At 41.6% G+C, this 21,856-nt stretch overlaps 2 protein-coding genes across 2 annotated transcripts; both read right to left on the bottom strand.

Moving 5' to 3' along the window:
• Positions 1-303: 303 nt before the first annotated feature.
• LOC120893528 (4-coumarate--CoA ligase 1-like) lies at positions 304-3,013 on the bottom strand. The gene is made up of 3 exons (XM_040295481.1): positions 2,906-3,013; positions 2,152-2,334; positions 304-2,067 (listed from the first exon to the last, which is right to left on the bottom strand). Exons 2-3 carry the CDS (start codon positions 2,281-2,283, stop codon positions 562-564), a joined length of 1,638 nt encoding a protein of 545 aa, XP_040151415.1. The 5' UTR covers positions 2,284-2,334; positions 2,906-3,013; the 3' UTR covers positions 304-561.
• Positions 2,555-4,813, bottom strand: LOC120893530 (4-coumarate--CoA ligase 1-like). Its single transcript, XM_040295483.1, has 2 exons — positions 4,577-4,813; positions 2,555-4,456 (listed from the first exon to the last, which is right to left on the bottom strand). Exons 1-2 carry the CDS (start codon positions 4,700-4,702, stop codon positions 2,966-2,968), a joined length of 1,617 nt encoding a protein of 538 aa, XP_040151417.1. The 5' UTR covers positions 4,703-4,813; the 3' UTR covers positions 2,555-2,965.
• Between the last annotated feature and the right edge of the window lie 17,043 nt (positions 4,814-21,856).

The raw sequence follows: 21,856 nt of genomic DNA, 5'->3' as shown, positions 1-21,856 counted from the left end.
TTGTGTCAGTGTGCGCGCGTGTGTGTGTGTATTTCGGTTCCACGGGGGGATTATTCAGAATATTCCGTGAATTCATTATCCCTTCAAAATTAAAATTCCTTTCCCGAATAATGTGGCAAGCTTTCGATGAACCGTTTCGGATTGGACCGCAAGAAATACAACAACAACAAAAAATCCCTGGGAGGAATTGGCAAGTGGCTCACCCACCCTGGACGGAGAGGAATGAGCTAAGATACAAAAAAAATGGAAAAGGACACTAGCGTGACGATTGGTCGGTGTAAAACAGCACTTAAACCTTTCCCATTCGTGTTTTATGGTGAATTAATTTCTTGGTTTTATTATCCCAGTTCTGGAAGTTGGAAGCAATTGCGTCAAGCGCCTTTCGGAAGCAGTGCAATAGCTCAAGCTTGGCGCTCCAAATGAAACTCAAATCGACCATGAAGGTGTTCATGGGATATTTAAAATGGTTCTGTGGAAACCACTGCTAATGGATGACATTAAATTCGTTTAGCGGTGTCGAAGTGGAAATCATTAAACATTGAGTTGAAATTGTTACTATATTCACAGCTTAGCTTTCCGCTTGAGCAATGCGTCTCGAAACTGACGGCGCAAAATCTTACCACTGCCCGTTTTGGGTATTTCATCCACGAAAAAGACACCGCCTCGTAGCTGCTTTTGGGGAGACAGTTTCGACGCCACGTACCTTTCAATTTCGTTCGCGGTAACGCTTTCCCCTGCCTGTAGCACTACGAAAGCAGTCGGTAGTTCACCGGCCATCTCGTCCGGTACACCGATGACGGCACAGTCCCGTACCTGCCGGTGGCTAAGCAGTACATCCTCCAGCTCGGCTGGCGGCACTTGGAAGCCCTTGTACTTGATTAGATCCTTGATTCGGTCCACGATGAAAAAGTCCTGCTCCTCATCATAATACCCAACGTCGCCGGTATGCAGCCAACCGTCGGCATCGATTATTTCCCCTGTGGCACGATCGTTGTGCAGGTAGCCCTTCATCACCAGCGGACCCTTGACGCAGATCTCGCCTGTCTGGTTCGGACCTAGCGCACAGCCCGTCTCCAGGTCCACCACCTTCACGTACGTCGTCTTGTGTACCTTCCCTACTGAACCGACCTTATCGTTCATGCGCGATATTACGCCGAGCGACGTTTCGCTCATACCGTACCCGGTGCGGACCGTTTGCACATTCGGTAGACGCGATTGGACGAGTTCCTCTATCTCTCGGCTTAACGGAGCGGCCCCGCAAAGCAGCGCATGCAGTGAGCTCAAATCATAGCCCTGCGTGAGCGGGCTTTTCGCCAGGAAGACAACGAGCGGCGGAACGAGGCTCGCCATCGTGATACGATGGTTCTGGATGGTGCGCAGAAATAGGTCCGGCTCGAAGCGGGGCAACACTACCATCGGCACCTTGTTCAGGCAGCTGTTGAGCGAAAGCATAAAGCCAAACACGTGGTAGAACGGCAGCAGGCCCAGCACGCGCACCGGTACGGGCAGCTCGGTGTAGCGCGGATCTTCCGCCTGGTACGCCATCACCGTCATCACGTTGTGGTGCGTCAGCTGGACCGCTTTCGGTAGGCCGGTCGTCCCCGAGGACATTACCATGACGGCGACTTGCTGCTTGAGCGGCACTGGCTGGGGCGTGAAGCTGTGCAAGCTTCCCGGTGGGCTGTTGTCGAAGAAATCTTCCAGCAGAGCAATTCCACGTGACGGACGTTGCTTGCCGAGTGAAACGAGCAGCTTCACAGAGGGAATAACATTGCGCATCGCGACGATCTTCTGCAGCGGTTGCTCCGAGGCGAACAGAGCGATCGGTTTGGTGAGCTGTAAGACATGCTGCAACTCCGCCTCGCTGTAGCCGTAGTTGATGGGTAGCACTGTTCCGCCCAGCATCAGCGTGGCGAACGTAATGATCGGGAACTGAACACTATTTTCGCTGCAGATACCAATCACACTGTTACGCTTGATGCCGAGCCGATGGAAACGATTGGCCAGCTTGAGCGAACGGGCCAGTATCTGGTGGTACGTGAGCGTTGCTCCCGAAACACCATCGATCTATGGAAGGATCAAGGAAGGGCAAGAAGTATTAAAAAGTGGAAGCACTGTGTAAATAATATCTAAACGAGGCATATGATTTACCAGTGCCACTTCATCCCCATTGCGGTACAGTCGTTTTACGATCAGCTCGCCCACCGAATTGCACCCAGCCTCGATACTGTTGCGCAGATCACCACCGTACAGCACGAACCGCTCGGATGCTGCCTGTTCCATCGCGACTTATCAATTGCGTCTGAATGGCCTGCCTTGTGCGTTCATCACCATCTGGGGGGATGGTTTTGTAACAGTGGCAAGATTAAATTGTTTGCACCGTGAGCGATACTTGTGGCTCTCTTCGTGTTTGTTTGTGCATGGTTATTCATGCTTTTGGTACCTTTTCGACGATTTTTGTGTGGAATGATTCGCAAGCCTTCATTATTGCTTACATCTGTGTTGTTATCAAATTAGCGTTCGTAATGTGTATGATAAGAAGATCAGCTCATTGTTTAGGGCTTGTATAAATTCATTTTTGATCAAGCAGCTGTTGAATAGCGAATTGATCTCTTGCGTATTTTATTAAGATTTAGTACAGTTCGTCTAGCTTCTTACAATCTTAAGCTGGCATTTACGTATACGCAATTAGCTTATTTTACTGAAGCACCACTAAAAAACTGTAAGCAAGAAATAGCCAAAAACTACGTCCAATGAACCAGCACTTGTGCGTTATCAAATATCACCAACAGCCCCCTGCTACGTTGATGCTACCTTATCGTTGTCGTGATACAGCATGGCAAAACAATTGTTTATTTGCTGTTTGCACTACCTTCCCCTTCCCGTCACCCATTTATTGACTTACGTTTACGATTATGATCCACTTTTATCAGCATGACGCGTCAACTTTCGCTCTCTGCTTGATTTAAAGCTTTGCCTTCGGGAACAGCGCTACCAGCTCGCGGCGTAAAATCTTCCCGCTAGCCGTTTTGGGAATTTCGTGCACGAATCGCACGCCGCCGTGCAGCTGCTTCTGCTTGGACAACCGTTCCGCCACGTACTGCTGTACCTCGGGCTCGGTCAGTTTGGCGCCCGGCTGCAGCACCACAAACGCAACCGGCAGCTGACCGGCGGCAGCATCTGGCCGACCGACCACCGCACAGTCCTTGATGCCCGGATGCGTTAGCAGCACCGCCTCGACCTCGGCCGGCGGCACCTGGAAGCCCTTGTACTTGATCAGATCCTTGATACGATCGACGATGTAAAAGTTTTCGTCCTCATCGAAGTAGCCCGTGTCGCCGGTGTGCAGCCATCCGTCCCGGTCGATCATGGCACGCGTTTCGCGCTCATTGTGCAGGTAGCCCTTCATCACGAGCGGACCCTTCACGCAGATCTCGCCCGTTTGATGCGGACCGAGGGTGCGACCCGTCTTCACATCGACCACCTTCAGCCAGCTGAGCTTATTCACCTTGCCGACGCTGCCGTGCACGTCCGAGGCACGCGTGGTAACGCCGAGCGACGTTTCGCTCAACCCATACCCGACCAGTATCATCTGCAGGTGCGGCAGGCGCTTCATCACGGCCAGCTCGAGCTCCTTGCTGAGCGGAGCTGCCCCGCAACCGATGAAGACCAGCGAGCTCAGATCGTACTTGTCGACTAGCGGGTGTTTTGCGAGAAACACCATCAGCGGCGGCGCCAGGGAGGCGATCGTCACGCGGTACTTCTGTATCGTCGACAGGAACAGGGTCGGCTCGAAGCGGGGTAGCGATACGACCACCCGCTTGTTGATGAGCGAGTGCATTAGCACCATATAGCCGTACACGTGAAAGAAGGGCAGCAGTCCGAGCGAGATCTGCTCGAACGGGATGACACTGGCATTTTCGCGCATGTACGCCAGCACGCACATGATGTTGTGGTGCGTTAGCTGGACCGCCTTTGGTAGGCCGGTCGTCCCGGAAGACAGCACCATCAGGCCGACCTGATCGGGCAGCTTGGCCGGCTGCGGCGTGAAGCTGATGTACTGCGCCCGATTGCGATCGAACAGCTCGCTGAACAGTGTCACCTTCGGGTGCGGCTTCTTGTCACCGAACAGTACGGTCAGCTTGATAGACGGTACCGTGCGCAGGAGCGGCTGCAGGGTGGCCATTGCGAGCGGCGAGGCGAAGATAGCGCGCGGCTGGCTGTACTTCAGCACATGCGCCAGCTCGGTGGCGGTGTAGCCCGGATTAAGCAGGATCGGTATTGCTCGCAAATACGTAGCCGCAAACGACACGATGGGCAGTTCGATCCGATTCTCGCACATCACCGCCACCACCGTGTCCTTTTTGATGCCCAGCCGGTGGAACCGGTTTGCCAGCCGAACGGAGCGTTCCAGCACATCGGCGTACGTATACTTTTCGTCCGTTACGCCATCGATCTGCGTGAGTGGACAAAACGAGTGAGAGAGAAAAATACAGAGACAAAGAGAAAGATCACTTAGAAAAGACTGCTACACGTTCCACCCGCTGAACGCTGCGCCAATTAACGATGAACTTACGAACGCTACTCCATCCCCATTCTCCTTCAGACGCTTGATGATCAGCTCGCCCAGCGAATGACAGCCGGCCTCGATCGGTTCCTCCAACGATCCCCCGTAGAACACATACTTCTCGTCGTTGCTCATACTGCCAATTGCAACTGCGCTTGGTCACGGTTCACACAATACTACCGTCGTTGCTGTACGCGTGCACGGCACTTGCTGTTTTCTGTCTGATAACAAACACGACCCTTACGAACGCTCGTGTGTGCGTCTAGCGGCCTCCGTTGCAGTAGTGGTGTGTATTTTTAACACACTGATTCATGGGCATTCAACCGTGAATGCTAGGGGCGCATTCATAAACGAAGTAACGCATCTTTAACACTGCATAGTGGACACATATTACACAAATTTTGTTTGACGCGACCGTTTCTGAGGATGAGCGAACACCATAATAATTTGAAATGCGGTTGATTTGTGTAATTTGGAATTGTATTTAATTGCAGTAGATTATCTTCACTCTTCATTGGATTGCTTTATCAATAAATTATGTATTGTTTTTCGTTGTACCATTTTGATACATGAGTAGTGAAATAAATCTAATTTTACTGAAATTTTAAAAATATTTCTATATTTTTTTTGCGAAGTTGAGAAACATACTAACTCTCTAAATCAATTTCTCTTTATCAATTTTATTGGGTGTCTGAAACCCCAATGATTGTATAAACTGCGTAACATGCGAATAGGCTGTACCTGGAAAAAGATGGTTTTAGCAGAGAATACACATTTGAATATATTTTCCAGTCATTAGGGAATTCAATTTCAACTGAGTGAAGAGAAATGTAGACCCTGAGAATTAATACCTAGAATACCTCGAGGGACATAATTATCATACGATAATTTTACATTGATAGTAAGTTTGTAGCCTTTGCAACAAAATGGTAAATACCATAAACATAGTTCTGTCTTGTATATTCCTCGTATTCGCCATTACTCAGGAGCTTGGGTATATATGCACTAACTACTTGCTACGATATGCATTGAATATAGGCTACTATAGTTTGATAGTGTGTTTTCAACTTGAATACGTATTTTATTTAGATATTGAACCTTCATAGACGCATTGTGACGGGAAATCGTGCACACTATGAACTACACCAGCGGTTGGCAAACTTTACGACTGAAAGAGTCAATTTCTACAATAATGTTCGTAGAGTTTCACGTGAAGAGTCAAATTATCAAACCAAGAGCAAAAATGTGTTGATGATCTATGAAATATATATAACTGTTAAGAGCCATCTCGATATCAAATAGCCGCATGCGGCTTGCGAGCCGCACTTTGCCGATCGTTGGACTACACACATAGCGTACAATGAAGTTGGCGAAGGCTAGCTAGATATGATAGTTGGCGATATTATTAGGATGCTGGACTCAAGCTCCATCAAGAGGGTGTTCGACAGCGGCTCCCAGTTTGGCATTGCGAGCACGATGGTTGGATCATGGTGTCGGGTGTCTACATGGATGGGAGAGATACTTTTAAGAACTACTTCGTAGATTTATATTCCTGGTTTTGGTAGTATTCAATCACAATAAAGTACATAATGAAATCAATAGTTTTGAAAGAATATTTTAAACTATTCTTTAATAGTTTTTATAGACTTGTACCACTTTGCAGAGTAAAAGATTAAAAGTTCACAAACAAACACGCATAGTGCAGCTACCCACAGAAGGATAATGCCGATGAATACTGGTTCCAGCGCACTGCTTCGGACAGTTTGTTGGGAGATATTTGTATTTTGTACCATATACACCATCCATTTCCTATCCTGCTTTGCTATAACTGTTTCTCTCCAAAATTGTTGTAATCCAGCCTCAAATACAGATCGCCGATATTTACTAAAGTCATGCTGCAAAAGACATTTGTCACGAAAGTAGAAAAATGGCATTCTTTCAAGTACTGTTTCTTCAAGGGGAACGTAACGTGGTTTTGCACTTATAGGATCGATATTCGAAACATCTTTCATCAGTACACGCAAATCAGTTTGACTAACCAAAATAGCTACATCAGTTATTGGAGTAGATCCATTGTTCGTTACGAGCAACAATTCCCCAAATAGCTCGCGAAATGGTTTTGGGTTGCACAATTTCTCATTTATAATAACTGGACATTTTCTTTGGCGAAGATCATCAATTGTCTTCGGGTCCGGTTCGGTAGGCACATCGATCATACATGATATGAGATTGGTTTCGTAAGCGCTTTTGAGTTGAAAAAACAGTATGATCAGTGAGATAGCGAATAGCTTTTCGAATCGTCCCGTCGTTTGTAAGCTTCGTTTTTCTATGCCAGTAAGAGCCAGTAGCACCAAATCGTTACAGACGAGGCGGGGTGCAAGGCGACATAAAAGATGAACGGCAACGCAGATGCCTAGAAGCAGCATCCACACGGCAGAGTGAAAGGGCTTAAGCAGCATTTCCGCGAAAGTCAGCGGCTTTCCTTTGGGAGCAAAAATCCGTACCTTGTCCATTTCGATGGCATCCACCAACTGCATAGAATGATTAAAAATAATTAAACGATTAACGAGAACCAAGGGATCAGCTTGCACGAGGCATTGCACAAAGGATTGATTTCCGTCACAGATGACTTTAGCAAATACTGTTGCCATTCCAAGTCGCTCGAAGAATAATCTGAACAGATGAATATCTTCACCGTCAAGGTCTTCACCAGCAGAATGAGTGAAAATATTCTCGGCGTAGCTTAATGTTACAGTTTCAACTTTAAATTCTTTTAATCGGTTGTAGAGTAGAACCATTGGATGAGGAAAGCCAACATGCGCCGTTGTTCTTGTGGGAGCGTAGTTGAATGTGAAAATGTTATTTCGATTAAAGGCAACCATAATCAAGTTTACTATGCTATACGAATGAAAATTTTCTGCAACACTATTCATGAAATGCTCATTAGTCATTTTAAAAAGAATTACAACAAAGGTCTTGTACGGGACTGCATCTAGCCACGTGCGTAAATGTGTAAGGTCCACATCCTCGTCCAAAGCATCTGCGAAGATGATAACCACGTTCGGAAAGGAATAGGACGAGCTGTACGATGTGTGTAGATCAACTTGAAGCAGCACTGTATCTTCGTCTTTGGAGAGCTCTTGCGCCATCGCGTTGTGTAATAAAGCAGGAGTATGTTGATCACTGAACTGAAGCAACCAGTAAACAAAGGTACCAAAGTGTTGATCGTTGATGAAACGCGTTAGATTTGTCACATACTGGATGGCCTCGTTTGAACGCTTCACTGACTCAACGTGTACATACGAGACAGCTACGATAAATAGAACCGTTCTTGTACGAAAGTACATGTTAAACCAGCACTGTGTGTTGTTTTCTATTAGAGTATAGAGTGGACGGCATTGTAGTGCTGTGTAGCTTTTAAATGCTTGATTTTCTTTGCATTATATATAAGATACTGGAGCAACTTTGAGCACAGAAATTAAAATCACTTTCGTAATGCGTCATAGCTCCATTGTTCGGTTAAACAGACATAGGCTAGAGCAATGTGGAGCCATATTTGATTGTGAAATGATTGGTACATTAAACTGGTTGGTCAGAAAAATGTTGAAATAATTACTTTCAACAATTCGTTGATTAAAAAACTGATACGTGTGTGTGGTATACGGTGGCGTTTCGTAATTTCCAATGGCTTAGAAAATCTATGATTATATATAATTTTGTACAACTGTGGTTTTTTGTTTTGAAGAACAGTTTTAGTGCGTTTACGCAAAAAGTGGATTTTAAATCAATCCAATCGAAATTATTAACGTTTGTTTTCGGTGCATACCTCGCATACGTTTGCTGTTGATTAACGAAAAATGCTGATGTCATCCACCGGTGTCAAAAAAAATAATAGTCCAGTAGAAAATAGTGCCGTAGTTCATAGGTCGCCTTTCAATGCGATGTTGAATAGTAGACAGGAGAGTCCGTCGCCTTGCCTCGGTCTCCTGTATGATTCAAACGGAGCTTGCTGATTTTTGGGGCATTGAGCAAGGACGATAATATCCTATGCAGCCTTTTGGGAAGAAGCATACGCTAGGAGGGAGCCGCTCCTAATATGGAGAACAGATGCACTCTAGTAAAGTCATGAAGAACCCCTTATAGCTAAGCTTAGATAATTGAGAGGCATGTTACCGATCTATACATTGAGGACGTATGGAATATGAGTAAAGGATGGTGAGCCTTTGTTAACCATCTAGAGGCTTCGGCTCCACCGCCATATCAGCGACGTATTGCTACACTACTGCGAACATTACAAAGCAAGCAGCAAGAGTTGGAATGAGGATCAATGCGACGAAGTACCTGCTGGCCGGAGGTGCAATTCGACTGGGAGGCAGTGTATGAAATGACTAAGACAATATCCTGGTAGTAAAGGAGCTCTGCTATCTTGGGACGATCCATCAAAGCGACTCGCATGCGATGGCTTGAAAATAAGTGGAGAATTTCAGAGCATTAAGTTGAAAATCTTTCTAAATTTCAAATATTTGAAATTGACTTTATAGTTGTTCCATTGTTAGAAGTAAGTTCAACATATTACGTAACGCAAACGATATAAATATATTTGTTTAATTTCAATAGTTTTTTGTGTGTACTAATACATTTTATGTATATCTATTGAGGAAATGTAGCTTTACATTTTTATTGTGACCCTTATCTATGCTATAATATATGTGATAAATTATTTTAAAGGTTTTTGAATTTTTTGAATTGCTTGTACCATTTCCATGAGTAAAAAACGATATTTTCATTAAGAAACACGACAAGTGCAGCGACCCACAGAAGGATGATGCCGATAAATATAGGTTTGAGTGTATTTCCCTCACAGTTAGCTGAGAAACACTCTTTAATTTAGCAATGACTGTATTAAATCTCCTATCCTTCAGTGTTATTATTGTTTTTCTCCAATGTTGTTGCAATCCAGCTTCAAATACATACCTTCGATATGTACTGAATTCGTATTGAAAAGGACATTTTTATGAAAGTAGAAGAATGGCATTGTTTCACCCAAAATTTCTTCAAGCGGGACGTAAATTTGCTTTCCAGTTATAGGATCGACGTTAGAAATATCCTTCGCCATTATTCGCATGGCAATGTCATTGATCAATAAGGCGTCCTCCTTTAGCAATGTTGTTACATTTTCAGTTACTCGTAGTAACCCAGCTAACTGTTGGTGAAACTGGTTCGGGTTAAAAATCTACTGTCGACAATCACCTTTAAGTCTCTTTGCCGAAGCTCATCAATTGTCTTTGGGTCTGGTTCGGTAGGTACATCGATCATATATGATACGAGCTTGGTTTCGTAAGCGCTTTTGAGTTGAAAAAACAGTATGATCAGTGAGATAGCGAATAGCTTTTCGAACCGTCCCGTCGTTTGTAGGCTTCGTTTTTCTATGCCAGTAAGAGCCAGTAACACCAAATCGTTACAGATGAGGCGGGGTGCAAGGCGACATAAAAGATGAACGGCAACGCAGATGGCTAGGAGCAGTATCCACACGGCAGGGTGAAAGGGCTTAAGCAGCATTTCCGCGAAAGTCAGCGGCTTTCCTTTGGGAGCAAAAATCCGTACCTTGTCCATTTCGATGGCATCGATGAGCTGGGAAGAAAGCTTACGAATGTAAATACGATTTACAAAAATATAATTATTCGATTCCTGCAGACATTCAATTAAATAATGTTTTCCGTCACAAATGAGTTCGTCAAATGCTAAGTTAATACCAAGCCTTTGGAAGAAAAGTTTAAACAGGTGCATATCTTCTCCTTCAAATCCATCGTCATACGTATAGGTAAAACTGCTTTTAGCATAAGTTATTTTTAAAGTTTCAGTTTTAAATTCTCTCAATCGGTTGTAGAGTAGAACCGATGGGCATGGAAACCCAACGTACACCGTTGTTCTTGTGGGAGCGTAGTTGAATGTGAAAATGTTATTTCGATTAAAGGCAACCATAATCAAGTTTACTATGCCGTACGATAGAAAATTTTCGGAAACGCTATCAATGAGCATGCGATTGGACATTTTAAAAAGAATTACAACAAAGGTCTTGTACGGTACTGTATCTAGCCACGAGCGTAAATGTGTAGGGTCCACATCCTCGTCCAAAGCATCTGCGAAGATGATAACCACGTTCGGAAAGGAATAGGACGAGCTGTACGATGTGTGTAGATCAACTTGAAGCAGCACTGTATCTTCGTCTTTGGAGAGCTCTTGCGCCATCGCGTTGTGTAATAAAGCAGGAGTATGTTGATCACTGAACTGAAGCAACCAGTAAACAAAGGTACCAAAGTGTTGATCGTTGATGAAACGCGTTAGATTTGTCACATACTGGATGGCCTCGTTTGAACGCTTCACTGACTCAACGTGTACATACGAGACAGCTACGATAAATAGAACCGTTCTTGTACGAAAGTACATGTTAAACCAGCACTGTGTGTTGTTTTCTATTAGAGTATAGAGTGGACGGCATTGTAGTGCTGTGTAGCTTTTAAATGCTTGATTTTCTTTGCATTATATATAAGATACTGGAGCAACTTTGAGCACAGAAATTAAAATCACTTTCGTAATGCGTCATAGCTCCATTGTTCGGTTAAACAGACATAGGCTAGAGCAATGTGGAGCCATATTTGATTGTGAAATGATTGGTACATTAAACTGGTTGGTCAGAAAAATGTTGAAATAATTACTTTCAACAATTCGTTGATTAAAAAACTGATACGTGTGTGTGGTATACGGTGGCGTTTCGTAATTTCCAATGGCTTAGAAAATCTATGATTATATATAATTTTGTACAACTGTGGTTTTTTGTTTTGAAGAACAGTTTTAGTGCGTTTACGCAAAAAGTGGATTTTAAATCAATCCAATCGAAATTATTAACGTTTGTTTTCGGTGCATACCTCGCATACGTTTGCTGTTGATTAACGAAAAATGCTGATGTCATCCACCGGTGTCAAAAAAAATAATAGTCCAGTAGAAAATAGTGCCGTAGTTCATAGGTCGCCTTTCAATGCGATGTTGAATAGTAGACAGGAGAGTCCGTCGCCTTGCCTCGGACTCTTGTATGATTCAAACGGAGCTTGCTGATTTTTGGGGCATCGAGCAAGGACGATAATATCCTATGCAGCCTTTTGGGAAGAAGCATACGCTAGGAGGGAGCCGCTCCTAATATGGAGAACAGATGCACTCTAGTAAAGTCATGAAGAACCCCTTATAGCTAAGCTTAGATAATTGAGAGGCATGTTACCGATCTATACATTGAGGACGTATGGAATATGAGTAAAGGATGGTGAGCCTTTGTTAACCATCTAGAGGCTTCGGCTCCACCGCCATATCAGCGACGTATTGCTACACTACTGCGAACATTACAAAGCAAGCAGCAAGAGTTGGAATGAGGATCAATGCGACGAAGTACCTGCTGGCCGGAGGTGCAATTCGACTGGGAGGCAGTGTATGAAATGACTAAGACAATATCCTGGTAGTAAAGGAGCTCTGCTATCTTGGGACGATCCATCAAAGCGACTCGCATGCGATGGCTTGAAAATAAGTGGAGAATTTCAGAGCATTAAGTTGAAAATCTTTCTAAATTTCAAATATTTGAAATTGACTTTATAGTTGTTCCATTGTTAGAAGTAAGTTCAACATATTACGTAACGCAAACGATATAAATATATTTGTTTAATTTCAATAGTTTTTGTGTGTACTAATACATTTTATGTATATCTATTGAGGAAATGTAGCTTTACATTTTTATTGTGACCCTTATCTATGCTATAATATATGTGATAAATTATTTTAAAGGTTTTTGAATTTTTTGAATTGCTTGTACCATTTCCATGAGTAAAAAACGATATTTTCATTAAGAAACACGACAAGTGCAGCGACCCACAGAAGGATGATGCCGATAAATATAGGTTTGAGTGTATTTCCCCTCACAGTTAGCTGAGAAACACTCTTTAATTTAGCAATGACTGTATTAAATCTCCTATCCTTCAGTGTTATTATTGTTTTTCTCCAATGTTGTTGCAATCCAGCTTCAAATACATACCTTCGATATGTACTGAATTCGTATTGAAAAGGACATTTTTTATGAAAGTAGAAGAATGGCATTGTTTCACCCAAAATTTCTTCAAGCGGGACGTAAATTTGCTTTCCAGTTATAGGATCGACGTTAGAAATATCCTTCGCCATTATTCGCATGGCAATGTCATTGATCAATAAGGCGTCCTCCTTTAGCAATGTTGTTACATTTTCAGTTACTCGTAGTAACCCAGCTAACTGTTGGTGAAACTGGTTCGGGTTAAAAAATCTACTGTCGACAATCACCTTTAAGTCTCTTTGCCGAAGCTCATCAATTGTCTTTGGGTCTGGTTCGGTAGGTACATCGATCATATATGATACGAGCTTGGTTTCGTAAGCGCTTTTGAGTTGAAAAAACAGTATGATCAGTGAGATAGCGAATAGCTTTTCGAACCGTCCCGTCGTTTGTAGGCTTCGTTTTTCTATGCCAGTAAGAGCCAGTAACACCAAATCGTTACAGATGAGGCGGGGTGCAAGGCGACATAAAAGATGAACGGCAACGCAGATGGCTAGGAGCAGTATCCACACGGCAGGGTGAAAGGGCTTAAGCAGCATTTCCGCGAAAGTCAGCGGCTTTCCTTTGGGAGCAAAAATCCGTACCTTGTCCATTTCGATGGCATCGATGAGCTGGGAAGAAAGCTTACGAATGTAAATACGATTTACAAAAATATAATTATTCGATTCCTGCAGACATTCAATTAAATAATGTTTTCCGTCACAAATGAGTTCGTCAAATGCTAAGTTAATACCAAGCCTTTGGAAGAAAAGTTTAAACAGGTGCATATCTTCTCCTTCAAATCCATCGTCATACGTATAGGTAAAACTGCTTTTAGCATAAGTTATTTTTAAAGTTTCAGTTTTAAATTCTCTCAATCGGTTGTAGAGTAGAACCGATGGGCATGGAAACCCAACGTACACCGTTGTTCTTGTGGGAGCGTAGTTGAATGTGAAAATGTTATTTCGATTAAAGGCAACCATAATCAAGTTTACTATGCCGTACGATAGAAAATTTTCGGAAACGCTATCAATGAGCATGCGATTGGACATTTTAAAAAAGAATTACAACAAAGGTCTTGTACGGTACTGTATCTAGCCACGAGCGTAAATGTGTAGGGTCCACATCCTCGTCCAAAGCATCTGCGAAGATGATAACCACGTTCGGAAAGGAATAGGACGGGCTGTACGATGTGTGTAGATCAACTTGAAGCAGCACTGTATCTTCGTCTTTGGAGAGCTCTTGCGCCATCGCGTTGTGTAATAAAGCAGGAGTATGTTGATCACTGAACTGAAGCAACCAGTAAACAAAGGTACCAAAGTGTTGATCGTTGATGAAACGCGTTAGATTTGTCACATACTGGATGGCCTCGTTTGAACGCTTCACTGACTCAACGTGTACATACGAGACAGCTACGATAAATAGAACCGTTCTTGTACGAAAGTACATGTTAAACCAGCACTGTGTGTTGTTTTCTATTAGAGTATAGAGTGGACGGCATTGTAGTGCTGTGTAGCTTTTAAATGCTTGATTTTCTTTGCATTATATATAAGATACTGGAGCAACTTTGAGCACAGAAATTAAAATCACTTTCGTAATGCGTCATAGCTCCATTGTTCGGTTAAACAGACATAGGCTAGAGCAATGTGGAGCCATATTTGATTGTGAAATGATTGGTACATTAAACTGGTTGGTCAGAAAAATGTTGAAATAATTACTTTCAACAATTCGTTGATTAAAAAACTGATACGTGTGTGTGGTATACGGTGGCGTTTCGTAATTTCCAATGGCTTAGAAAATCTATGATTATATATAATTTTGTACAACTGTGGTTTTTTGTTTTGAAGAACAGTTTTAGTGCGTTTACGCAAAAAGTGGATTTTAAATCAATCCAATCGAAATTATTAACGTTTGTTTTCGGTGCATACCTCGCATACGTTTGCTGTTGATTAACGAAAAATGCTGATGTCATCCACCGGTGTCAAAAAAAAAAAAAAATAGTCCAGTAGAAACTAGTGCCGTAGTTCATAGGTCGCCTTTCAATGCGATGTTGAATAGTAGACAGGAGAGTCCGTCGCCTTGCCTCGGACTCTTGTATGATTCAAACGGAGCTTGCTGATTTTTGGGGCATCGAGCAAGGACGATAATATCCTATGCAGCCTTTTGGGAAGAAGCATACGCTAGGAGGGAGCCGCTCCTAATATGGAGAACAGATGCACTCTAGTAAAGTCATGAAGAACCCCTTATAGCTAAGCTTAGATAATTGAGAGGCACGTTACCGATCTATACATTGAGGACGTATGGAATATGAGTAAAGTATGGTGAGCCTTTGTTAACCATCTAGAGGCTTCGGCTCCACCGCCATATCAGCGACGTATTGCTACACTACTGCGACCATTACAAAGCAAGCAGCAAGAGTTGGAATGAGGATCAATGCGACGAAGTACCTGCTGGCCGGAGGTGCAAATCGACTGGGAGGCAGTGTATGAAATGACTAAGACAATATCCTGGTAGTAAAGGAGCTCTGCTATCTTGGGACGGTCCACCAAAGCGACTCGCATGGGATGGCTTGAAAATAAGTGGAGAATTTCAGAGCATTAAGTTGAAAATCTTTCTAAATTTCAAATATTTGAAATTGACTTTATAGTTGTTCCATTGTTAGAAGTAAGTTCAACATATTACGTAACGCAAACGATATAAATATATTTGTTTAATTTCAATAGTTTTTTGTGTGTACTAATACATTTTATGTATATCTATTGAGGAAATGTAGCTTTGCATTTTTATTGTGACCCTTATCTATGCTATAATATATGTGATACATTATTTTAAAGGTTTTTGAATTTTTTGAATTGCTTGTACCATTTCCATGAGTAAAAAACGATATTTTCATTAAGAAACACGACAAGTGCAGCGACCCACAGAAGGATGATGCCGATAAATATAGGTTTGAGTGTATTTCCCCTCACAGTTAGCTGAGAAACACTCTTTAATTTAGCAATGACTGTATTAAATCTCCTATCCTTCAGTGTTATTATTGTTTTTCTCCAATGTTGTTGCAATCCAGCTTCAAATACATACCTTCGATATGTACTGAATTCGTATTGAAAAGGACATTTTTTATGAAAGTAGAAGAATGGCATTGTTTCACCCAAAATTTCTTCAAGCGGGACGTAAATTTGCTTTCCAGTTATAGGATCGACGTTAGAAATATCCTTCGCCATTATTCGCATGGCAATGTCATTGATCAATAAGGCGTCCTCCTTTAGCAATGTTGTTACATTTTCAGTTACTCGTAGTAACCCAGCTAACTGTTGGTGAAACTGGTTCGGGTTAAAAAATCTACTGTCGACAATCACCTTTAAGTCTCTTTGCCGAAGCTCATCAATTGTCTTTGGGTCTGGTTCGGTAGGTACATCGATCATATATGATACGAGCTTGGTTTCGTAAGCGCTTTTGAGTTGAAAAAACAGTATGATCAGTGAGATAGCGAATAGCTTTTCGAACCGTCCCGTCGTTTGTAGGCTTCGTTTTTCTATGCCAGTAAGAGCCAGTAACACCAAATCGTTACAGATGAGGCGGGGTGCAAGGCGACATAAAAGATGAACGGCAACGCAGATGGCTAGGAGCAGTATCCACACGGCAGGGTGAAAGGGCTTAAGCAGCATTTCCGCGAAAGTCAGCGGCTTTCCTTTGGGAGCAAAAATCCGTACCTTGTCCATTTCGATGGCATCGATGAGCTGGGAAGAAAGCTTACGAATGTAAATACGATTTACAAAAATATAATTATTCGATTCCTGCAGACATTCAATTAAATAATGTTTTCCGTCACAAATGAGTTCGTCAAATGCTAAGTTAATACCAAGCCTTTGGAAGAAAAGTTTAAACAGGTGCATATCTTCTCCTTCAAATCCATCGTCATACGTATAGGTAAAACTGCTTTTAGCATAAGTTATTTTTAAAGTTTCAGTTTTAAATTCTCTCAATCGGTTGTAGAGTAGAACCGATGGGCATGGAAACCCAACGTACACCGTTGTTCTTGTGGGAGCGTAGTTGAATGTGAAAATGTTATTTCGATTAAAGGCAACCATAATCAAGTTTACTATGCCGTACGATAGAAAATTTTCGGAAACGCTATCAATGAGCATGCGATTGGACATTTTAAAAAGAATTACAACAAAGGTCTTGTACGGTACTGTATCTAGCCACGAGCGTAAATGTGTAGGGTCCACATCCTCGTCCAAAGCATCTGCGAAGATGATAACCACGTTCGGAAAGGAATAGGACGGGCTGTACGATGTGTGTAGATCAACTTGAAGCAGCACTGTATCTTCGTCTTTGGAGAGCTCTTGCGCCATCGCGTTGTGTAATAAAGCAGGAGTATGTTGATCACTGAACTGAAGCAACCAGTAAACAAAGGTACCAAAGTGTTGATCGTTGATGAAACGCGTTAGATTTGTCACATACTGGATGGCCTCGTTTGAACGCTTCACTGACGCAGCTTGTAAATACGAGACAGCTACGATAAATAGAACTGTTTTTGTACGAAGGTGCATGTTAAACTGGCAAAATGTGATTTTGTAGAATTTTTTTTCTTTGCTAAAGTGAAGCGCTGCAGCCTATCGTTTTCTCTTGTGTTACTGGATGACTGATGAAAATAGCAGAGAATAAATACCAGTGTAATGCATTGTCCTTGAGTTGTCCTTGTATATGTCCTTGGGTTTAAACTACATTTGCTTGATTGTTTGTAATGGAAGAAATGGTTCCTCGATTGAATCTATAGGCCATTAAAATAATAAATACTCAACAGTGAAGTCTTGCCAATCGATGGTTTTTCCAAAATGCGTTGTTGCTTTGTCAATTTTTATTCACCAACTTGAATGGGTTTGGTTAGTATTGTTCCGTTTGTTAAATGACCCAACAAATTTTCGCGTTAATTATTGGTAACACTTTTACTTTTGTCAACTTGAAATTATGTCTTAGCCTGAGAGAATGTAAAAAATCGATTACAATGTCGCAAATGTAATTGGCGCTTTTTTAAATCTGCAAATACGTAAACATCTTAGGGCCAGCGTGATTGTTAAGCTATTCTTTCAAAAGTGGGATATTTTTTAGAAATAGAGCTTAGAAATAGATCATCGTAGTGATCTTGTGTGAACTGTGATGAGTGAACTGAGATGAGTTCAAGTTCCATATGATCCGTGCTTCTCATACGAAGGACCGACTATCCTGCTATGGGTAATAAATGTGCTACGGATTACCAACCCGACTAGTGGTACAGGCAGACATCGACGGACAACGGACAACGGACATACAATGTTTTACTACTTACTGCTAGAAAACATTGATCCTGATTATATTAAATAATTAGGCATCATTCCCAGCGAGAATATAATTAAAATATGTTGTGATGTTTTTAATGAAATGCAAAATTGCTTCATTTCTATACTTTACACTTGTAAAACGGGTTGATACAATGCAGCAGATAATTGCTCAACTTAAAAAAACGGGAGCCTCAAGCTCTAAGTATTTCGATATCAGTATACTACGAGAGTACAACACAAAATGTTACGCTGTGTAACTGTGTTTAAACTGGTCTTTTTTCTTACACTGTTTGGTGATGGTATAGCTAGCCGACAAAAAGATGTCGTATGGTATGTTAGTCGCCTCGCGCAGGATCTGCACAAAGAAACAGCAGCTGTTGGTGTGTTGAATTGCTGGATGCTACAATTTTCCCCTGATACAGAATATTCTACCTTACAAAGTGATTTGGCACAGCGTCTTAACACGCAGCACATCAGCTTGATGCAAGCAAATCAGCAAGGCAAATACGAGTTCACCATGCAGGATCCCAACATAGCGGTCATTATATTGGGAAGTAAAACATTAACTATGGATGATCATAATATTTCCCAGTGGATAAAAAACATTCACATTGAATGTAAGACGATTGTGCTGTTCGAACTAACGTCAAACGTAAACAAGTTTCAGCGTAATGCATACTATCTCACAGCGCTAGGATTGCTTAACGTGGCACTGATCGCTCTGAACGAAAATTACGTATACACGTTTTACTTAAATCCATTTCGGGTTCGAGGACACGCTGGGTTCCCCGGCTACAATGTGTTATTCTACGATCGACTGAAAACCTTACAAATAACAAAATTGAAAGCAGTGTATAGGAATGATATATATACCGTCGGTGCATGTGCAAATATAGTAGGAGAGGACATTGCATTATTACAGCTGTTTGCCAAAACTTTCAACCTCGAGTTGCATTTGACGAAATTGCAGTGCAACGACAACGAAACGATCAGCTATTGTAGTTCGAAGTTAAACAATTTGGATGTTTTATGGAATCGTAATTTTTTCCACCGGTACAACAAGTTCAGTGTCAGCTGTATGGAGATGGAACAAATTGCTATTGCTACCCCGGCGGGACGATTGTTATCCATTTGGGAAATTATGTTGAAACCCTTCCAGAATTCCGTATGGTGGTTAATTCTTGCGTTGTGTCTCGGTTTTCTGCTCATGGAACAGCTTGCACCGAAAATGTTCACCAACAGTCTGGTAGGTCTGGCACTGTTTGGGTTTGAAAAGCGTCAGCTTCGTTTCACACGACCATCCGAAAAGGTGGTGGCAATTGCGTTAATTGTAATGTTTTTCCTGTTGAAATGTGGCTACGAGACGAAACTCATATCTTACATCACGCAAACTCCTCGAGAACCAGGTGCGCTGACGATACAAGATTTGCGCAATCGCAACATTACCGTGTATCACAGAAACTTTGATACCAAACCCATGGACAAACTGCATGGAATGTTAAGGAAGTACGAGAGTGACATTATGCTGTTTGATGGTTTAACTGTTTTGGAGAATCGAGTTGGATTACAGATTAACACCATGCATAATGAGGCGACTCGTGATGCTGAGCATTCGTATAAAATACTTCCGGAGAATGTATTAGAAATGCTGCCGTTTTACACTTTTCATCCCAAAACGCTTATTCGGCGGTCATTTCAAACATTTCAATACCGAGTGTTTGAAGCTGGTTTACCATCTTACTGGCGGCAAGCAAATTTCAAATGTCCTAAATTATACAAAAGTATAACTCAGATAAATGACCAGCAAACGGACCTTTTGATACAAGTGGAGAATTTAAAACCACTCGTATTATTTTTTAGTTTCCTGTGGGCGATGGCAATAGTAGTATTTGTGATGGAAGTGATCATGGTAAGATGTTTTGCGTGTCGTCGTTGAAGATCGCGTGCATATAGATTTAGTTTGATAGAATATTTCGAAACAATGGTTAATAGAATATTATTCTGAGTACATCAGTTGCTTAAGTTTTATCTAGCAAGCATTGCTCTGTCTGCTTTTGATATAAGCACGTTATGTATTTGTTTTGAAAATGTTAAAATAAAGATTTGTTTTGCATGACACATATTATTGTTTTTCATTCCTTTAAAATCCATTCTAAAATGTTCAACACTTCAAATAAACAACATTCAATATGAATATAAAGCAGCTAAACACTATATAGTTTGTTCACCCTTTTTTGCTTTTCTCTTCAAGTAGTGATACACCGCTAATGCTGTTGCAATCCAAGCTCAAATACATAACATCTAAATTTCGTAAACTCTTATCGAATGATACAATTTTTACGAAACAACAAATAAAGCATAGTTTTTCCTCGTGTTTCCTGGAGCATAGCGTACCGGGAGTAGCACCAATTTGTTACAGATGAGGCTGGGTGCAAAGAGACATAAAAGATACATGGCAATGCTGTTTTTTAGAATTAACTTACTTTGTCCATTGCAATTGCGTTGAAATTCGATTGTTCTGTGTAGCCTTTTATCACTTTGTTCAAGTAAACCATCATAATTGTGTGAGCTATAGATTTTGCAATATTTTTCTATTGCCTACATTTGTTTCGTGTGATGTTCAGTATTATGCCAAAGCTGCCACAGAATAGCTTAAATATCTTAATATTCTTAATCTTAATAGGATGCCTTTTGTATCAAAGGTAGAAAAAGTAGTACAGTATCCACAATGTTGCGTAACAGATAGGATTGGCGCGTATGATGTGAAATAGATCAAGATGAAAATGAACAGCATCTTCTTCTTTGGATAGCTTTTGTGCCATTAGGTTAGGTTAAGAATAGGTTGCTCACTGAACTGAAACGTTAAACGTGTCGTCAAAAGATGGTACTATACAGGGTTTACCTAGCCAATCCGGCATCGTCAAAGCGTTATCGGTTGCCGTAAATACTTATTCGGGCGACGTAAACCCTCAATCGGGCACTGTCATTTCTATTCGGGTCTTGTGAAGTAAAATCGGGCATAGTAAAGATTGAAAGCATCCTACTCTGGATTTTCTTGTTTTGGAGCTGTAAAAAAAGCTTTTTTGCTTGTGGTTTAACTATTTGGTAAGAATATTAACTATTTTTAAGTAAATCTGCCGGTCTCGTAGTACAGTCGTCAACTCGTACGACTTAACAACATGCCCGTCATGGGTTCAATCCCCAAATAGACCGCGCCGCCATACGTAGGACTGACTATCCTGCTATGGGGGGAATCAATTAGTCACTGAAAGCCAAGCCCATAAGTGGTACAGGCAGGCCTGGACCGACATCGGTTGTTGAGCCAAAGAAGAAGAAAAGAAAAAAATTAAATCTGCAAATAAACAATAATTAAAATTTATTATTACAAATCTTTAAGTCAATAGGATATAGTTTTATATTGTTTTAATAATATAATATTTTTCTTGATTAACTCGAGTGAAAATTGTAAATTAATACGTACTTAGTAAACTACGTATTTTTAAACAACTTACTGTAACAAACTCACCAGAGCCACCAATTTAATACTTTCAAAAGATACTGCAAAGCGTTACTGCTTACAGGATGTCCATTCATTAAAGTAATCTACTATTGATACACTTCGAGCGAAGCGATACAATAAATTGATTTTTTTAATATGCATAGGAAAGGTAATTAGTATTGGAATATGTATAAGAGGGTATGAGTGGAAGTAGAAAAGTGTAAAATGTTGTCAAGTGCACCTTGACTGTTGTGTCCTTCCAACACCGTCACCATTTCTGTCGACATAAATCTAATTGATGCAAAAACGGAAACGGAGGAGTAAAGAGGCCTAATCTTGGGTTCAAACATTGATTTATCAAAAAG

Source organism: Anopheles arabiensis, chromosome 2 (assembly GCF_016920715.1).
Source record: "Anopheles arabiensis isolate DONGOLA chromosome 2, AaraD3, whole genome shotgun sequence".
Classification (NCBI taxonomy): Eukaryota; Metazoa; Arthropoda; class Insecta; order Diptera; family Culicidae; genus Anopheles; species Anopheles arabiensis.
This window is presented reverse-complemented; position numbering and strand designations above follow the sequence as displayed.

Bases quoted from the DNA above. Each gene is read 5' to 3' on its own strand.
- LOC120893528 (XM_040295481.1), bottom strand. From the start codon at position 2,283: ATGGAACAGGCAGCATCCGAGCGGTTCGTGCTGTACGGTGGTGATCTG. The intron at 2,068-2,151 runs GTAAATCATATG...ATCCTTCCATAG, and splicing joins ATGGGGATGAAGTGGCACTG to ATCGATGGTGTTTCGGGAGC.
- LOC120893530 (XM_040295483.1), bottom strand. From the start codon at position 4,702: ATGAGCAACGACGAGAAGTATGTGTTCTACGGGGGATCGTTGGAGGAA. The intron at 4,457-4,576 runs GTAAGTTCATCG...CCACTCACGCAG, and splicing joins ATGGGGATGGAGTAGCGTTC to ATCGATGGCGTAACGGACGA.